Below are 20512 nucleotides of genomic sequence, written 5' to 3'. Positions count from 1 at the left end.
AAATTACCTCTAATTTTATTAGTCTGTGGATAAAAGATTTCGCTCCCTAGGCCTGTCTTTCTCAGGAATAAAACCAGAAAGCTCACCCAAGTCTAGGGAAATTAATGGTACATGCAAATTCTAACAGGTTAATTAACCTAAAAGAATCTCACCTTTATGCATTATGATCTTTCCATATGAATTACCTCTACCTGAATAATGTCAAAAATCTGTTTCTTGTCCCTGAAACCCTGAGATAACTAGAAAGTAATGGTACTAGTATTTCAGGTTCAGCTTGTACAAACACATCTTTTTCTTAGACTCAACTTAAATAACTCCCTTTAAGTATTAGATATTGCAAAAGAGTATTTTTTTTATCTACAGCTACCAGTTTTGGACTTCCATTCACTCCTCTTCAGCTCTTTGTTTCTTGGTATTCATCCCTACCACTCTTTTTGAAATGATTCTGTAATGCTTCCTACTGACCTACAAAATTTAAGGGGCTCTCTACTCAGTCTCTATCCTATTAAGCCACTTTTAAAAGAGTTTAGTTTTATTTTTTATTTTTTTTTAAAGAGAGAGTGAGAGAGGAGAGAGGAGGGAGGAGAGAGGGGGGGAGAGAGAGAGAGAGAGAGAGAGAGAGAGAGAGAGAGAGAGAGAGAATTTTTAATATTTATTTTTTAGTTCTCGGCGGACACAACATCTTTGTTGGTATGTGGTGCTGAGGATCGAACCTGGGCCGCACGCATGCCAGGTGAGCGCGCTACCGCTTGAGCCACATCCCCAGCCCAAGAGTTTAGTTTTAAAAAAAAAAATTTTTTAAAGTTGTAGTTGGACACAATACCTTCGTTTTATTTTATTTATTTATTTATTTATTTTTATGTGGTGCTGAGGATTGAACCCTAAAAAGAGTTTGTTTTTAAACACTTTTTTTTTGTTACTCTTTTCTTTCCAAGATTTGATTACCCTCACTCTGCTTACTATTTTGTTCCTTGTCGATTTCAGCTTGAACCTTGTAAATGATATTGTTCCAGGACTGGTCTTATTCCTTTTCATTGTACATTCTCTCACTTTGAGGCCATATAGTCTCATGATTTAATTACCACCTCTATGAAAATGTTTCCCAGTCCTGGCTGAATTCTTGGTGAATCTCCAGTCAGTCAACTATATTTGTTTCTCTATAGGGATGTCCTACTAGTTTATCAAGCTTAACATTTCCAAGTTCAGAGTTAAGATCTTTCTCAACCCAGTGTTTCTCTGAATTCTCCTTCAAATGAGGCAGGCAAACATTGAGGAAAGAGCAGAGTTCTAAAACTGGATGCCCTGGATTCAAATTATGGCTGTAATATTGACTGCATATCAATTTGCTCATCTTTATTTTGTGTATGTCAGATACAACCAATCCTCAATCAAGTACGACTCTTCTCTTTTATCAATGAGTGCTATCATTATTCCTAGTAGGTAGTCTGGGAAAAGGACTGCCTACTAATTTTGCTTTTCCCCTCATTAATCTAAATGGAAGCCAGGTCCTACAGAAGCTATTCCATAATAACTCCTGATTGTATTTCATCCTTCCCAAAGTTGTAAATTCTACTATTTCAATAGCATAGGGAGGCTCCTTGCCTTCAATCTCATTTAATTCATTTCCATACTGCAGCCAGAGATGGATTTTGGAAGACTGTGATTAATTCTTAATTGTTAAAATATTAACAAAAGTGTGATTAACTCTTTATTGTTAAGTCTGTAGTAACTGTCTGCTGGTTTTTCCTGACAGTACAGTTCACATGAGAGATCCTACTGTATAAACAGCTGAAAGAGGTTCACACTTTAGCTATGCTGTACAACAGCAGCAATGCTGCTACAAAAGTTTCAAATTTTGTAACACTAAAGTTCCCAAGAGAATATAAATAATAATAATGTTCTTTTTAATCACTCTTCATATTTTTCTGCTTTCTTCAGCATGAATGCAATTTAATTCAAAGATAAACTTATGTCTGTCTAGTATTTCCTTTCCTCCTTACTTTTTGAGTATTATTTTTTTTTACTTGTAGTTCTGAGTAAAAGCCATAATATCTGAAATTCTTGGTTCTTTCCATTTAGTCTACTCATATATGTATATTCAACCCTTGGAAGAATTCTAGGCTGCTTTTAGGATAAACTTTATTCACACTGCTTCTTTAACAATATCTACATTTGCTAGTATTTGCTCACACTGACTTTCTAATGAAACAAATATTTTCACAACCACATCTCTTACATATATTTTTTAATACATTCACATATTCTTCAAGTAGTTAAACAGTATAGTTTTCTCTATAGCCTTCTACTAAATTTAACTTCTACCACTTTGAGAAAATGAATTCTGTAATAAAAATTACTACCTTTTTGGGGGAACTGGGGCCGTAGCTCAGTGGTAGAGGACTTGCCTCGCATGTGTGAGGTTCTGGGTTCAATTCTCAGTAAAAATAAAATAAAATAAAATAAAATAATAAAGTAAAAATAAAATAAAATAAAAATAAATAAAGTTATTGTGTCCATCTACAACTAAAATTATATATATAAATTATATATATATATATATATATATCTTCTTATTTGAATAGTACAGTGAAACTTCATATATCCAGAGGTATATTTCATGTAACTCAATCCACTGGGATTTCTTAAGCTTTCTTTCTTAAGCTGCAAACCCAGGAGTACAAAAATCTTTTCAGCATTTAGAATGGTTGTCATAAAGGGCATGTAATAAAATTTGTGTAAAAAATTTTCTCAGTCTATAATCTTGAAGCAGTGCTGACCAAAAGAAATATAAGTTTTCTAAGCAGTTATACCACAGAGGAAGGATTCCAAGTTCAAAGCCAGCCCCAGCAATTTAGCAAGGCCCTAAGCAACTTAGTGAGACCCTGTCTCTAAATAAAAAATTAAAAAATAAAGGGCTGGGGATGTGGCTCAGTGGTTAAGTGCCCTCGTAAGCCCCAGTACCATTCCCTCTGGAAAAAAAAAAAAAAAAAAAAAGAAAGTAAAACAAACAAAAGGGTGAAGCTAATTAATTCAGATTATTATTTCATCAAATATTAATATAAAAACAAGAATATTTTACATTTCTTTCCTCCTCCTTCCAAAGCCAATATATATTGTATATTTATAGGATGTCTCAATTCAGATTTCCACTGGAAAAACTTAAATCTTTATTTAGATTTTATAAAATTTACAATTGAAAAAGTAGATTCACATACCCAACTTGTTTCATACTAAGTTTCCCAATAACTAAAGTAAATGTCAGTGTTTCAATTTAAATTTTAAATTAATTTAAAAATTAAAAACTCAACTCTCTCAGCCATACTAGCTTTATTTAAAAGGCTCTGTGCATTTAAAGCTGTTGGCTAATCTCAAGCAGGTTTGCACTCTGGCTCCTGGGAGTTAAGCTTAATATTTGTGTAAGTTTTGTGTTTGCACACCAATTATTACTGAATTTGCCATTATAATATTGCTCTTATAATAGTTGATTTTATTATTACTGTAAAATAATATGTTTTTCTGGAAACACTAGAAAGTTGGAGGCAGAACTTAACTATTTGGAGACATTGAGACATTGGATTTCTTTTGTGACCTACACCAGAGTAGGGCTGGGATATAGCTCAGTGGCAAAGTGTTTGCCTCACATTCGCAAAGCCCTGGGTTTGGTACCCCCTAACTCCTGTTTCACCCCGCCCCCCAACCCCAAAAATCCAAAACCAAAAAAACAAAACAAAAAAGCCCCAAACAACCTGATACTTACACAAACCAGAAGAGCCTGAAATGAAAGTATTAAGCAGAGAGACTATAATTTTTTTTGGAAGAGTGATATAAACTCCAAATAAATAAAATTAAGTCTCTTAGGTCTGGCAAGGCTCTACGTTAGAGAAGCACAGCATTATTATCTGGCCCTGCCTGACCACTCTGCAGTGCCAAAGAACATGCTAAGATTTCTGCACCTGGTCCTGTTCTAGGGGGCAACATGGTGCTTCACTGAGTTTATGTTTCTTGGTTAAATATTAAAGTTCTGTGTCTATTTTTCAATCCTTCCCTTGTCCCACCTCTGTGTGTGTGCATAAGAGGCATTTTAGTTTCTTCCTATCTGTAGCCCAACCTTAAGTAACACAACTACTTACATTTCTGAGAAATGAGACTGAAGAGAGGTATTTGTTTTCTTTTCTTTTTTTTTTTTTTTTTTTGTGGTGCTGGGGATTGAACCCAGGGCCTTGTACAGGCAAGGCAAGCACTCTACCAACTGAGCTATATCCCCAGCCCTGAAGAGAGGTATTTCTTAAACATTATAGTTGTGTGATAAAGGTACATTGCTAAAAAAGTGCTTCTAATTGGTTAGGGTAAGATTATACAGGCAGGAAAAAAAAATATAGGAGTCTACATTCAGATGGCTTTGCATTACAGTTACACATAAAAATGAAATTCATTGCGATATATTCGTATGGGCATACAGCATAATTTGGTCAGAATGCAGTTCCTACCCTTTCCTATTTCTTCTCCCTCCCCCTCAATCCCTTTTAACTACGTCAGTGTTCTCCTATTTTCGTGAGATTTCTTTTGTTAAAATTCCTTATGCATATGAGAGAAAATATTCATATTTTCTTGACTATCTGAATATGGCTTATTTCACACATCATGATGTTCTCCAGTTCTACCCATTCACTGGCAAATAATATAATTTAATTATTCTTTATGGTGGAGGCAATCTCCATTTTGTATGTATACTAGATTTTCTTTATCTATTTATCTATTAAGGGAGACACCTAGGCTGGTTCTATAAGTTGGCTACTATAAATTGAGCCGTAGTATATATTGGTATGTATGTAATACTATAGTATGCTGATTTATGTCTTTTGGATAAATACCAACATGTGGAATGGCTAGGTCATATGATCAGTCCATTCCTAGTCATTTGAGGAATTTCTATACTGCTTTCCAAAGTAGTTGTACAAATTTGCAGTACTATCAACAATGTATGAGTGTACCTTTTTCCCCCTATCCTCTCCAGCAATGAGTGAGATGACTTCAAATTAAAATGCTTCTGTACAACAAAGGAAACAATTAAAAAGAGTGTGAAGAGAGCATCCAAAGAATGAGAGATCTTTGCACCTCCTTCTCATATAGGGCATTAATATCCAGAATACATTACAGAATTCAACACTGAAAAAAAAACAACCCAAATCAATAAAGGGGCAAATGAACTAAAACAGACCTTTCCCCAAAGAAGAAATGCAAATGGCCAACAAATACATGAAAAAACATTCAACATTCTTAGCAGTCAGAGAAATGCAAATCAAAACTACATTAAGATTTCATCTCACTCCAGTCAGAGTGGCAACCATAATTTTGATTATTTTAGAAATGAAAAATTATTGTACAAGTATCAAGTGTTTTATGAAAATCTAAAATAACTAGCAGCTATTTACTTACCTTAAAAAACTCCTTTTTCTCAATCATCTCATTGCCATCTGCATCTAGCATTTTAAAAGCAACATGAAACCCCGTATGAGGTTCTGCAATGAAGTAAAAATGAATAATTATGTAAATGTTGGTGAAATGCAAGCTATTTGCAGATAATGCTCAAATCTGAAACAAGCCACCTGAGACTATATGAGTAAGTGCTTAAACTGAGAAAACAATGTACTCTTTCTCAATTTTCAAAGGTGGATATTTGGTGTGAAGGCTTTGCCCCTGCTTTGTCTAGCACTTTTTTCATGGGACCTTCTGCTCCACAGCTCTGCCCTTCAATGCAAAATTAACTGAGAACTTTATTTCGTTAGCTTATTTATTTATTAAGGATTTATTTATCTATTTATCTATTTGTTTATTATTGTTTACTTATTTATTATAAGAACTTTATTTCTTATATTCTTATATTTTTTGGCTATATTACTAATGATGATTACTTCTCTTTCTCAGAGTAGTTTAAAAAAATCTTTTAACTTTGTAATCCTTTCAAACTCAAAGAAATATTGTAAAGATAGTAGAAGAGTCCTCACAGATTTGCCACCCAGCTTTTTCTAAAGCCAACATCTCACATAACCATAGCACATTTATCAAGATAAAGAAATTAATATTGATATACCATATGAAATAAACTAAAGACTTTATTTGAATTTCATGTTGCCCTGTTCCCCACACTTATGCTACTTTTCTACTCTAGGATCAAATACCATGCTGCATGTAGTTGACATTTGTCCTTACTCTTCTCCATCTGTAGAAGTTTCTCATTCTTTCTTTGTTCTCTATGACCTTCACACTTTTGAAGAGTACTGGTCAGGAATTTTGTATGTAATGTCAGGTGAGGGTTTTTAATGTTCACAAGTGAAGGTTAACTATGACTCGTGTGTTCAACAAGCCTTCTATTTAGGAAATAAAGTTCTGGGATGCCATGGTGCACGGGCGGTAGAAGGGATAATCTAATATAGTGTTTACATTTTGTAGATATAGAAGCTAAAGTTAATGCACCAGTATTTTTTAATGATTAAGACATAAATGTCAAACTTCAAAAATACTGTTTGGTAAGAAGAGAGAATCCACAAGATTGCTGTAAAAATTATGGAATACTTACTAGTGAGGATTGTAAGCAAGAAAAGATACTCAGTATACGAAATTAGCCCTGAAAGACAGAAAGTAAAAACATACTAAGAAATACATTTTAGATGGCTTAATAGTATCCTCATGGAGATGTTAATACTGAAACTTTACCCAAGTAAACAACAACAACAACAAGACTCCCATAATTTTTACTTTAACTCTCCTAGACATAGAGGAAAAAATTAATAATAGAGTTGAAATACAGTCCTCCTGCTTGGAGGGGGGGAAAGACCTATTTTATCAAGTTACTAGTACAGAGGATGTGAGAACTGTCAAGCAGTGCTCAATTAAACACTATTTCTGAGTATGTCTATGATGGTGCTTCTGGTTGATATCAGCATGTGATTAAATTGGTAGATTCAGTACAGTAGCCTGCCCTCCCAGATATGGGTGGGCATTATTTAATCTGTTCAACAAAAAAACAGAAGAAGAAGGAATTCAGCTTTTTCTCTCCTAAGCTCAGACTGAGGTTTACACTATAGATTCCCCTGATTCTCAGATCTCTTGGCTTGGACTAAGTTACATATCCAGCTGTCCCAGGATGACTCTCTTTTTTCCCCTTTAGAGGTAGGTGTTGACTGGCCTAAGTCAATCACTGATTCTTGTAATGTAGAAACAGGTAAGTAGCTCTGGCCCAAGCTAGTGAGCGGGGTACGTTAGCCTGGTGCCAGGGCCTGGTTTCGGCACAGGCCATGATCTAAGATGGGTCACTCTGAGGTTATCATAGGATTTCTGTTGAGAATGCTAGATCACTAACTTGTGTAAGAAAGTTCCTAAACTTAGGAATGTTGAGGAGATGAAGAGAGTACCTGAAAACTGCCACAAAGCCAGCATTTCAAAAAGGAGAATGTAGTCATTTTTTAATTGGCAGGCCTGAATAAGGTTTTCACATTTGTCCTATAGTTTCCAACATTATAGGAAATTTTGATGATTACATGTCCTCCATAAAATTTTACACATTTCTCTAACTTCTCTATTTCCTACAAACTGACACTTAGATCCAGAGGTGTGCTGAGATTCAGGTTTTTTTTTTAAATATATTTTTTAGTTGCCAATGGATCTTTTATTTTATTTATTTATATGCGGTGCTGAGGATCAAACCCAGGGCCTCACACATGCCAGGCAAGTGCTCTACCCCTAAGCCACAGCTCCTGAGATTCAGGTTTGATTTTTGTTTTTGTTTTTTTTTTTGAACTGGGGACTCAACTCAGGAGCACTTTACCACCAAGCTACCTACAATCCTTTTCGATTTTAAGAGATGGTCTTGTTAAGTTGCTCAGGGGCTTGATACATTGCTAAGCCTGGTCTTGAACTTGTGATCCTTCTGACTCACCCTTGGGAGTTGCTGGGATTATAGCCTGCGCTACCATACCCAGCAAGAATTCTTTTTGGCAAGAATTCTTCAGAGATGATAATTTATATTTCCATTAAGAGACCAAAACACAGAAAATGCTATATACCACTAATATGTACTATGTTAATCAGTTTTTCATTGCTTTTAGCAAAATATCTTAGAGGAAGCAAAGTTTGTTTTGACTCATAGTTTCAGAGGTCCATGGTCAGGTCAGCCTACTTCATTGCTCTGGGTCCAAGCTAAAGCAGAACATCATGGCAGAAGGGTATGGGGGAAGAAAGCTGCTCATCTCATGGTATCCAGAAAGCAGAAAAAGGTAGGAGCCAGGGATACAAGATATAATCTCTAGGAGAATACCCATAGAGACCTACTTCTTCAGCTATGCTCCACTTCCCTATAGTTCCCACTCACTTAGTCTGTTCAAATTAGGATTAGAGTACAGATCTCATAATCATCTAATCATTTTACTTCTGAACACTCCTGCATTAACACAAATCATGTTCTGATAGTAACAGTTAACAGTTAAGAAAAAATGTGAAATCATTTCCAGATTTAGATAATCATAGATACTGTAGAGGAACTAATTTTTAAGGTAATCTTTGAATGATCCAATTGAGGAGAGAAGATGGGTTAAAAAGGTTTTTTTGTTGAGATGAGGTCTCACAAATGTTGCAGTGACTGTATGACCAATGTAATTCTGCAACCTGTACAATCAGAAAAATGAGAAATTATACCCCATTTGATTCAAATGTATGAATTGTCAAGATCATTGTACTGTCATGTGTAACTAATTAAAAAAAAAGAAAAGCTAGTCTTTTTAACAAATGGAACTGAGAAAACTGGAGATATATATATATATATATATATATATATATATATATATATATATATTTTTTTTTTTTTTTCTCTCTCTTACCCTGCACAAAAGTCAAATCAAAATGGACCAAAGACTTAGGAATTAAACCAGAAACCTTGCAATTAGAAGAAAACATAGAGTGTTGGCATTGACTTCCTTAAAGAGAAACTCAAGAAAACTCAAGAAATAAAACCAACAATAAATAAGTGGGATGCTATCAGACTAAAAAGCTTCTGTATAGCAAAGGAAACAAGAGTGTGAAGAGACAGCATACAGCATGGTACAAAATTATATCAAGAATATATATCAAAGATTAATATCAAGAATATATAAACTCAAAAACTTTAATACTTTAAAAAAACATGTAATGAATAAATAAACAAAAAGAATGAAACAGACATTTCTCAAAAGACAGAGATGGCCAAAAAATATATGAAAAAATGTTCAACATCTCAAGCAATCAGAGAAATATAAATCAAAACTATACTCAGTTCATCTTACTCAAGTTAGAGCAGCAATAACCAAGAACACAAATAATAATGTGCTGGTGAGGATGTGGGGGAAAAGGTAAACTCATACATTGTTAGTGGGACTGTAGACTAGTATCACCACACTGGAAAGCAATATGGAAATTCCTCACAAAACCAGGAATGGGTCAGGCACAGTGGAGCATGCCTATAGTTCCAGTTAATTTGGGAGACTGAGTAGGAGGATGGCAAATTCAAGGCCAATCTCAGCAACTTAGGGAGACCCTGTCTCAAGAAACAAAAACTAGGAATGGAAATACCATATGATCCAGCCATCCCATTCCTTGGTATTTATCAATAAGAACTAAAATCTCCATAGTATGTGTTACAAACCATCTCAATGTTTATAGCAGCACAATTCACATAAGCCAAATTATGGATCAGTCCAAATGCCCATCAATAAATAAAAGGATTAATAAACTGTTGTATATATACACAATGGAGTTTTACTCAGCCATAAGGAAGAATGAAATTATGGCATTTTCTGGAAAATGGATAAAAACAGAGAACATTATATAAAGTGAAATAAGTCAGTCTATGAATTTGTTGAAATGAAACTAACTACTATGTATACCTATAACGCTCTAAAAAAAAATATAGATACACACATACATACAAGTGTTTTGGGGCTGGGGATGTATCTCAGTGCTATAGTGATAGAATACCTGCTTAATTAGCATGTAATTTGATCCCCAGCATCACAAAAAGAAAAAGTTGTCAAAAGGAAGTGTGTTTTGATAAAAAATAAAAATCAGATGATGATAATCCATGTTTTATTATGATGTTATAAACAGGTGATGCATTACTTCCAAAATTTACTAAAACATTACTGCTAAATGGATTTGATTTTGTTGATAATACCAATTAATCTTAACCTGGGAAAAATCTATATAAATTACTGAAAACTTTTAATTGAAAAATATTAAGATAAAATTTAGTCCTATGCTTTCATTACACAGAACCCCTAACTAAAATTGTATTCTGAAATAGAATAGTTTACAGTTAGCATGTAATTAGTTTTAGATGAGTATCCATTATTTTCTAGAGAACATTTAGGCAAGATACTGGGCAACCGGGAATATAAAAGTGACTGCATTAATTTTTGGTCTCTGAGAATTTATGATTTAATTAGCAAAGATTAGTATAACAAAATGCAAAAATGAGAAAGAGCACAAACTCTAGTAGATTTGGATATCAGTTTCAAAGAGTAGGGTAGCTACTGAGTAGGAAGGTGTTTAATAGGTGATGGGAGTAAGGATGGTGTTCCATATAAAAGTGACAGGCAGCACATAAACGCACTACCAGTATTTAGGAAGGTTAAGGCACAGGAGAGGGCTGCATGGGTATTTCTTTTTTGAGTAAAGGGTGCTTCTAAAGTCTCTTAATCACTTACCTCATGTTATGTTTTGGATATGGAATAGCCCTCAAAAGCTCATGTATTAGGCAACAAGCAATGTTTAGAGGTGAAATTCTTAGATTATGAGGACTTTAACCTCATCCATCAGTGGACTAATCCATTTGATGGATTAATAATCTGAATGGACTACCTAGTGATAATTGTAGGTAGGTAGGGCATGGCTAGAGGAAGTAGGTTACTGGGTGTGTGGTCTTAGGGACTATATCTGTCCTTGGTCTCTTCCTCTCTTGCTTTCTGTACTTTTGAGCCACCATGAAAAGTTGAGCAGCTTTTCTCCACCATTCCCTTCTGCCATCAATTTTATGCCTGTAAACCATAGATTGAGACCTCTGAAACCAGGAGCCAAAATAAATCTTTCCTTCTCTAAGTTGTTCTTGCTTTGTATTTTGTTCAGAGATGAAAAGCTGACTAACATACCTCAAATGCTTTTTTCTTAAAATGATTTCAACTTTCAGTTTTTATTTTATGAACGTTTCTTGAAAATAATTTTTAATAGAATTTCTAAAATCTTATTGTATTTACATAGTGTTTTATACAATAACTACAACCAGTTCTAATATTCTGCCATTAGATGAAAATTATAATGCTCTCCTTGTCCTTTCTTCCTTCAGGAAAAAAATATCAAATAATTATAAAACAAATGATTGTTTATATTTCTATCCATAGAAATTACTCAAGCTTTTGTAACCAGTAAATATCTTTCTTAAAATCTCAAAACATTGTCAGAAAAGTCATGAAACAATACCTCAAAGCCATAGCTTTAGAATTTTGGATTTAAAGAATGTGCTACAAATCTACTTTGAAGTGCCAAAATAATAAGAACTTCCTAGAGCAAAGCCTTACAAAATCTTTAGCAACAGAGATTTAAAAGGTACTACATATTTTAGTTTACAAATTCACTAACAAAAGGTTATGGTCCAGTAAATATTAAGTCTTACAAAAAAAAAAAACAATAGAAATTATTTGTAAAGTGCTAGACACATGGTAAGAAAACTAAGACTAACTTGCCCAAGGTTACATAGGTAATAATGCTGAGAATACAAATCAGGCTTAAAGCTCATCTACTTAATCATATTTTTTAGGGCTATGTATCAGATATTACTAATATTTAAAATATCTTATTAAATTGCTGACTCTAAAACACCTACCTAGTCTTCATCATTACATCCCAGTAAATTCCTATTGTAAACAATTTAGGAGTCAAACTCTTACAGTATATAGTGATACTCTGGTGCTAGGATTGAAAGGAATGAGGTGAGGTGAAGTGTGGCATGATGTAAAAATGATTAGTTTTTGAAAGAAAATAATACATGTAGAATATAATTATATTCTATGTAGTTCACTAAATAATGATGCACTGAAGAATAAAAGAAATGGCTATTTATCAACAAGAACTGTAATTGTCTTAAGTATGGAGTTTTACATTTTGTCATTGTTTTCTTTCTCTACAGAGCACTATGTGATATTTTCACTTTAAAACTGTTGATTTGAGATCATGGTAAATCTTTGAAATAGCTGTAAAAATTGTCTACATTCAATAAAGAGTTATGAACCATTGATTTAGAAATTACATTTGTTTCTTAATTCTTCATTCCTTCTTCAGACAACAGGAGAGACTGTTACCTGTTATTGCTTTATCATTAACCTTAGGTGAACACCTTTTCTATAATTGTGAAATAAAGAGAGGTTGTGTTAATCAGCATTTAGCCACCGTGACTGAAATGCCTGACAAAAACAACTTAGAGGAGGAAAGATTTATTTTGGCTCATGGTTTCAGAGGATTCTATCCATAGTCAGCTAACTTCAAGGCAGAAATATTGTGACAGAATGGCATGGTGAAAGAAAGCTGCTCAGGTCACAGCAAAGGGGAAGAAGGGGATTGACGGGGAAAGGGGGAGAGGAAAGAAAGGAAGGATGAGAGGGTAGGGATAGGCCAAAGAGAACACAAACCCTTCAGGGTAAGTCCCCAGTGACCATCTTCCTCCTACTAGATCCTACCACCCAGTAGACCGTTCAGCTATCAATGGATCAATCTACTTGATTATCAAATGAATTAATCGACTGATGAGTTCAGAGCCTTTATAATGCAATCACTGCCTAAAATCCCCATCTCTGAACATTTGTGCATTGGGGACTATACTTTCAACACATAAGCTTTTGGGAAGACATTCCAGATCCAAATCATAACAGGGGTCTTTAGATAAGAAGTAACATTATAGCCGGGCATGGTGGTAAACCCCTGTAATCCCAGTGGCTAGGGAGGCTGAGGCAGGAGGATTGCGAGCTCAAAGCCAGCCTTAGCAACTTAATGAGGCTCTAGGTAACTCAGTGAGACCCTGCCTCTAAATAAAATATGAAAAAAAAATGGGGATGTGGCTCAGTGGTTAAGTGTCCTGGGATTCACTCCCCAGGACCAAAAAAAAAAAAAAAAAAAAAAAAAAAAAAAAAAGCCAAATGATAATGAAGTCTCATCATCAAAACCAAACCAACATTCCTTCAGATTTCTGCTCCACACCAACACCTACCCTCCAACTCCTCTGCTCATAGGTCTCTCAAGGGGTCTGTATTTAATTTTTTTTAACATCCCCACTCACTTTCTCAAAATCCTGAAATATGGCTTTAGATACCATTTCCTTACTGATCTGTATTTGCTAACGGATCAAGCACTTCCAGCTGCTATATCCAATGGGCAGTTCTCTGTCCTAGCTTATTCAACTTCATTAATTTACTTGATATTTACTTATTTGACAGCTCCTTCTTTAATATGTTCTCCTCTTGGCCTCTGTGGTAAAATTCTCCTGGTTCTCTTCTACTTATTGGATTTCCTGGCCCTGGTTTCTTTCATGAGCACTTTATTGCTATCTATTCCCTTATATGTTGGTGCACCTCTGAGGCCTTCTCATCTTCGTTAGACTCATGTCTCATCCTTATTTCTCTTATTCCACCTCATCTCCTCTCTCCAGTTTTTAATTAACAATGATGTTTTAATAATTTACCTTAAATTGTTCAAAGAATGAGAATAACTTTTTCATTTTGTTTTATTTTTTAATTAATTTTTAATTTTTATTTATTTATACATACATATGTATTTTTAGTTGTTGATGGGCTTTTATTTTTTATTTATTTATAGGTGTTTCTGAGAATTGAACCCAGCGCCTCACACATGCTAGGCAAACGCTCCACCAATGAGCCACAACCCCAGCCCTTATTTACATTTTTAAAAATTTATTGTTTTAAAAAAACACCTGTTAAATAACATGGTACAAATCTCATACCTTAGTTCTCTAATAATACGTAAGATAAATTATACATGCAACCAAAAAATTAACAGCAAATTAAAATTACCTTTATCACCAAGGTCTCTAAAAAAAGTCGATCCACAATTAGCTGTACGGATTCCTGCCAGTACCTCCTCGATATCCTATAAATATATATATTAAAATCTTTCAATTTGATTTATAAAAGTTCACTATCTTTTAAAAAAATATATTTTTAGTTGTAGGTGGACAGAATATCTTTATTTTATTTTTATGTGGTACTGAGGATTGAACCCAGTGCCTCATGCACGCTAGGCAAGCCCTCTATTATTGAGCCACAACCCCAGCCCCAAAAGTTCACTATCTTACCAAAAACAAACAACACTTCCCCTCCTTTCCCTTACCTTTTTTGCCAGCTTCTTGACTAAAGTTTTACCTGGAGCAAAGAAGAAACAGTATTTAGTACTCATATTCCTTGATAAAACTCAACTGGCATTAATGATTCACAAGACAAACAACTGAATGCTTCTAAAAAGTTTGCAATTTTTAGTCAATATCCTTAAATCAAAATTATGAGCTAAAGAAGTCTAAGTATAAACACAAAGATGCTATAGTTTTTTTTTTTTACAAGTCAATTCCTTAACCATCCTATTTCATACATATTAAATCTTCTTTGACTTATCTTAGTTGTCTGCATCAAGCATTAATCCTTTTTTTAAAAGTATTTTTTTAGTTGTAGATGGACATAATACTTTATTTTTATGTGGTGATGAGGATCAAACCCAGTGTCTTCCACTTGTGAGGTGAACATTCTACCACTGAGCTACGACCCCAGCCTCTCAGACATTAATTCTTGCCACACATAATTTCTTTCTTCACATGATTATTAAATCAATCTCTTTTTGCTTTCATCGATTAAAAAAGAAAAATCACACTTATGTTTTAGAAAGCTGCCTTTTTGGAAACTTGAAAAATCCTTTATGCTAACAACTTGCCAGTCAAATTTAAAAGGCTAGCCAACATGACTGTCCATGCTGAGGTGATATTATTTTTCACAATTTCCTATTGGCTAACAGAGATTTCTTTCAGGTTTTTAGCCACTTTTTCCCCCCCTCTGCCTACAACTTTTTTTTTTTTCTTCCCACGGTTCTGGTGATTGAGCCCAGGGCATCAGGCAAGCCAGGTAAGTGTGCTATTACTAAGCTACATTCCCACCCCACAAAGCACTATAATTCCAAAATAACTACATTGTTTCTTTTACACATATAGAACAGTATTAAAAATTTTGTCTTTTACAGAAGTCATGGGCATCACAAACTTCACCTCTTGTTCTCAAAATTATTGTTATTATTGTTATTGGGTACTGGAGATTGAACTCAGGGGCAAGTGCTCTACCACTGGGCACAACCTTAGCCCTTAACTTTTTTTTTTAATTTTTATTTTTCTGGTTCTGGGGAATGAACTCAGGGGCACTTGAACACTGAGCCACATCTCCAGCCCTGTTTTGTATTTTATTTAGAAACAGGGTCTCACTGAGTTGCTTAGTACCTCATTTTTGCTGAGGTTGGCTTTGAACTCAGGATACTCCTGTCTCAGCCTCCTGAGCCACTGGGATTATAGGTGTGCACAACTGTACCCAGAGATTTTGTTCTCAAAATTACTATACAATTACAAGATCTGTAAAAATTCAGGTGACAAGTTAAAAAAATGAGTGCTTTTAGATGTGCCTTTTCTGTAGTTTCGGTTGCTTAACTCAAGACTATAAATTACTAGGGATGAATTCTATTACAATTGTTGTTCATTAACTGTTAAGATTTTGTTTTTACATTCATCAAAACACTAGTTGTGAACATAACTATATAGTTTTTAGAAATATCTATGATCATGTTTGTGAACTAAGGTGTTAACTATTTTAGGACACTTTTTATTAACTGTTAACTATTATGTGCCAGCCAATGATAAATCTAATTTCTTTTTAAATTAATTTAAAAAAATTTACATGACAGTGGAATACCTTACAATTCATATTACACATATAGAGTACAAATTTTCATATCTCTGGTTGTATACAAAGTATATTCACACCAATTCGTGTATTCATATATGTACTTTGGATAATGATGACCATCACATTCCACCATCATTTCTAACTCCATGCCCGCTCCCTTCCCCTCTGCCCTATCTAGAGTTCCTCTATTCCTCCCAGGCTTCCCCTTCCTATCCCAGTATGAATTAGCCTCCTTGTATCAGAGAAAACATTCGGCATTTGTTTTTTTGGGATTGGCTAACTTCATTTAGCATTATCTTCTCTAACTCCATCCATTTACTTACAAATACCACGATTTTATTCTCTTTTATTGCTGAGTAATATTCCATTGTGCATAAATGCCACATTTTTAATCCATTCATCTACTGAAGGGCATCTAGGTTGGTTCCACGACAACTCTAATGATAGGCATTATATATTATTAGATTATCAGATAGAAAAAAAATACTATTTAATTTACAAATCTAAGTGTTTGTGTGACAAGTATCTTACCTATCTTTATATACAGATGTATATGTATTCTGTTAACTTGAAAGAAATTGATCATGATCATATGCCTCATAAGGCTTTTCTTAAAGTTATGTCACCCTTCTGTAATTATCATGCACACTTTTACTTTGAGACACAGCTAATCTTATCAGTTTTTTAAAAAGAGATTAATCTTTGCACATACTCAGAAGGCATATGTCAGGAAGCAATAATTGACATTTTGAAGGTAGAAGAGGACTGAGAATTTGAGAGAGCAATATAGATGGTTTGTAGGGGTTTTTAAGAAACAAGATGATTTCTAAGAGGTCTTATATTTGCTAAACCAATCTAGGTCTTTTAAAAATCTTTGTGCTTAAAAAGGAAAAAATCCTTCTCCTTGAAACTGAGCAAGGAAAGAAGGTAACGTTTGCTTCTTTGCAACTAGAAGGCCAGCTATCAAATCATTAAGCCATGGCTCAGGAGGCTGAGGCAGGAAGATGGCGAGTTCAAAGCCAGCTTCAGCCACTTAGTAAGGCTTTAAGCAATTCAGAAAAACCTTGAATAATATAAAATATTTAAAATATGTAAAATACTTTATATTTTGAAATACAAGAGGGGATCCAACATGGCGGTGGGCGCGGAGAGATCAAGTCTCTGACCTCTTCAGCTGTGCGGGCATAGGGAGTCATAAACAGTCTAAATGCTGTTTGCTCAGGATCACTAGGCAATGCTGAGCTGACGTGGATCTGGGGAGAACAGTCTGGGCTTCTCAGAACACACACTGAGCCCGGATTGGCTGAATTCAAGCTCCCGTTTGCCTGCTTCCCGCAGACCAACAGCTGTGACTCAGCACTAATCCATCCCGCTGAAACAACTGGTCGGCCCTTCTGATCCTACGGAGGTAAATGCCAACCGAGCCTTCATAGGTAGTGGCCACAGGTTTGAAACGGGGCTTGGGAGAGACAGTCAGGACCCACCCGTTGCATTGGTCACCCGCAAAGGGAAACGAACTATCGCCATTTGCAAGAGATACCACCATGGCAGAGAACTGACGTCACCAGACTGCGGCGGAGGAGATAACTTCATTGAAACCTGCGGCTACAGGTGTGTAATCCCCTAGCCTTCCCTCTCCACACATCGGGGAAACCTTAAGGGCCCCTCCTAGCTCTCCCGTGAGTGCGATAGCCAGACCGAGGGAATCAGAAGTGGTGTGGGACCCACAGCGCAGAACTGCCGGCTACCGCTCCCACCAGTGCTGACAACTGAGGTCTCTTGCACCAGCTACCGGGGGCGTGGCTACTGGAGGGCAAGTAAATTTCGCTGAGGATTCTCAGCCCCAAGCTCTACAAACTTAGGATCTGAGGGAATGGCAAACAGGGAGAGTGTGCCCAGTCGTTCATGAAAACAGGGCTCCCGGGAGCAGCAGACCTGGTGTGTAGCCAGTATTGTGGTGAGCGGCACCCGTGAGAGGGGCCTGGCTAGAGGAAAAGTGGGGAAGTGACTAGACACAAGAGGAGGCCCTAGGCACTCAGGATTGCAGACTCGCCAGTCTGGGAGGAGGAGCTGCTGCACAGTGATTGATTCCTGCGTATTGACAGGAGAAGCTTGGCCTGGTGGGCACAGCTCCACCTACGGGAAGAGAAGTTAATCAAACTCTAAGACTGCATTTATTAGTTTTTTTTTTTTGATTTGGGTTTTTTCTTTCATTTTCATTTTTCTTTCTTGTTGCTTTTTAAAATTTTTTTCAACTTTTTAAAAAAATTTTTTTCTTTTAATTTTAATTTTTTTATTATTATTTTTAAAAATTTTTTTTTCTTTTTTTCTTTTCTATTTTTTTCTTCTTTTGTCTTTTCATTTCTTTTCAATTTTCTTATTCCCCCTTCCTTGAATTCTACCTGCTTACTCTCCTTCTCTTTAGTGACTTCTTCCCTTCCCTTCTAATACCTTTCCTCCCAAGCATCAAATAAATTTATAGGAGTAAACAGTAACTCAGCAGTCAAACAGAACAAGAAGTAACATGAGCAGCATGAAAAAGCAAGGAAGAAAAGGAGTACAAACAATGCAGGACAGCCTAAATATTCAGGAGGACCTAGAGTCATCAGAAAAATGGTCATATAAAGAACTCAAGGAATACCTTAGACAGATGGAATGGAACCTTAAAGAGGATATGAGACAGCAAATTCAAACAGTGAAAGAACACATTGAAAATGAATTACATAAACAGATAAAAGAAGAAGTTAAGCATCTTTATCAGGAGATAGAGATTATAAAAAAATCAAATAATAATTCTAGAAATGAAGGAATCGATAAACCAAATTAAAAACTCAAATGAGAGTATCACTAACAGAGTGGAGCAAGTAGAAGCCAGAACGTCAGATAATGAAGACAAAATATATCATCTTGAAAAGAGTCTAGCCAACTCAGAAAGGCAGGTAAAAAATCATGAGAAAAACATCCAAGAGATATGGGATAACATAAAAAAAACAAACTTAAGAGTTATTGGGATAGAGGAAGGTATAGAGATTCAAACCAAGGGAATGAGTAAACTGCTGAATGAAATAATTACAGAAAACTTTCCAGAAATAAAAAAGAAAACGGATATACAAATTGTAGATGCATACAGGACAACAAGCATACAAAATCACAGTAGACCAAACCAAGACACATTGTTATAAAGATATCCAATATACAGAACAAAGAGAAAATATTAAAAGCTACAAGAGAAAGGAGGCAGATTACATTCAGGGGTAAACCAATAAGGTGAACAACGGATTTTTCATCACAGATGCTGAAAGCAAGAAGGTCATGGAACAATGTATTTCAAACACTGAAAGACAATGGATGCCAACCAAGAATTCTGTATCCAGCAAAATTAAGCTTCAGGTATGACAACGAAATAAAAATCTTTCATGATAAACAAAAGTTAAAAGAATTTGCAGCCAGAAAACCAGCATTGCAAAGCATCTTGAGCAAAGCACTACACGAGGAAGAAATGAAAAACAATAACCAAAACCATCAGTGGGAAGTGCCTCAGTAAAGACAGAGGGCAGGGGAAAAGCTAATCATAGAGAAACAAACTAAATTAAAAAAAAAAAGATAAATAATCAAACATGGCTGGAAGTACAAATCATATATCAATAGTAACTCTAAATGTTAATGGCTTAAACTCTCCAGTAAAGCGACATAGGCTGGTATCATGGATTAAAAAAACAAAACAAATCCAACAATATGCTGCCTCCAGGAGACACATCTGCTTGGAAAAGACATACACAGGCTGAAGGTGAAAGGATGGGAAAAAATATACCACGCACATGGTCCTTGTAAGCAAGCAGGGGTGGCCATCCTCATATCAAATAAAATCGACTTCAAGACTAAGTTAATCAAAAGGGATAAGGAAGGACATTATATACTGTTAAAAGGAACCATTCACCAACAAGACATAACAATTATAAATATTTATGCACCAAATAATGATGCTGCGACATTCATAAAACAAATTCTCCTCAAGTTCAAGAATCAAATAGACCACAATACAATAATTATGGGTGACTTCAACACACCTCTCTCACCATTGGACAGATCCTCCAAACAAAAGTTGAATAAAGAAACTATAGAACTCAATATCACAATCAATAAGCTAGACTTAACTGACATATATAGAATATATCAACCATCATCAAATGGATATACTTTTTTCTCAGCAGCACATGGATCCTTCTCAAAAATAGACCATATATTATTCCATAGGGCAACCCTCAGTAAATATAAAGGGGTGGAGATAATACCATGCATTTTATCTGATCATAAAGGAATGAAACTGGAAATCAATGATAAAAGGAAGGAAGGAAAAATCCTACATCACATGGAAAATGAACAATATGTTACTGAATGATCAATGGGTTACAGAAGACATAAAGGAGGAAATCGAAAAATTCTTAGAGATAAATGAAAATACAGACACAACATATCGGAATCTATGGGAC

The 20512-nt window shown here is 35.1% G+C and overlaps 1 protein-coding gene across 2 annotated transcripts in view; it reads right to left on the bottom strand.

Annotated features, from left to right (window-relative positions):
- The window catches only part of MICU2 (mitochondrial calcium uptake 2), a 113194-nt gene that overhangs the window by 30509 nt on the left and 62173 nt on the right, over positions 1–20512 (bottom strand). The window contains exons 3-6 of one of the 2 annotated variants that reach the window (XM_081304261.1): positions 14419–14450; positions 14103–14178; positions 6578–6625; positions 5437–5519 (exon numbers count right to left, since the gene is read on the bottom strand). In XM_081304261.1, coding sequence (XP_081160387.1) covers positions 5437–5519; positions 6578–6625; positions 14103–14178; positions 14419–14450 — 239 coding nt within the window. The remainder of the gene's footprint in view (positions 1–5436; positions 5520–6577; positions 6626–14102; positions 14179–14418; positions 14451–20512) is intronic. The other variant, XM_081304262.1, reaches the window with a different exon arrangement.

Source organism: Spermophilus citellus, assembly GCF_964194105.1.
Source record: "Spermophilus citellus genome assembly, chromosome: 1".
Taxonomy (NCBI): domain Eukaryota; kingdom Metazoa; phylum Chordata; class Mammalia; order Rodentia; family Sciuridae; genus Spermophilus; species Spermophilus citellus.
This window is presented reverse-complemented; position numbering and strand designations above follow the sequence as displayed.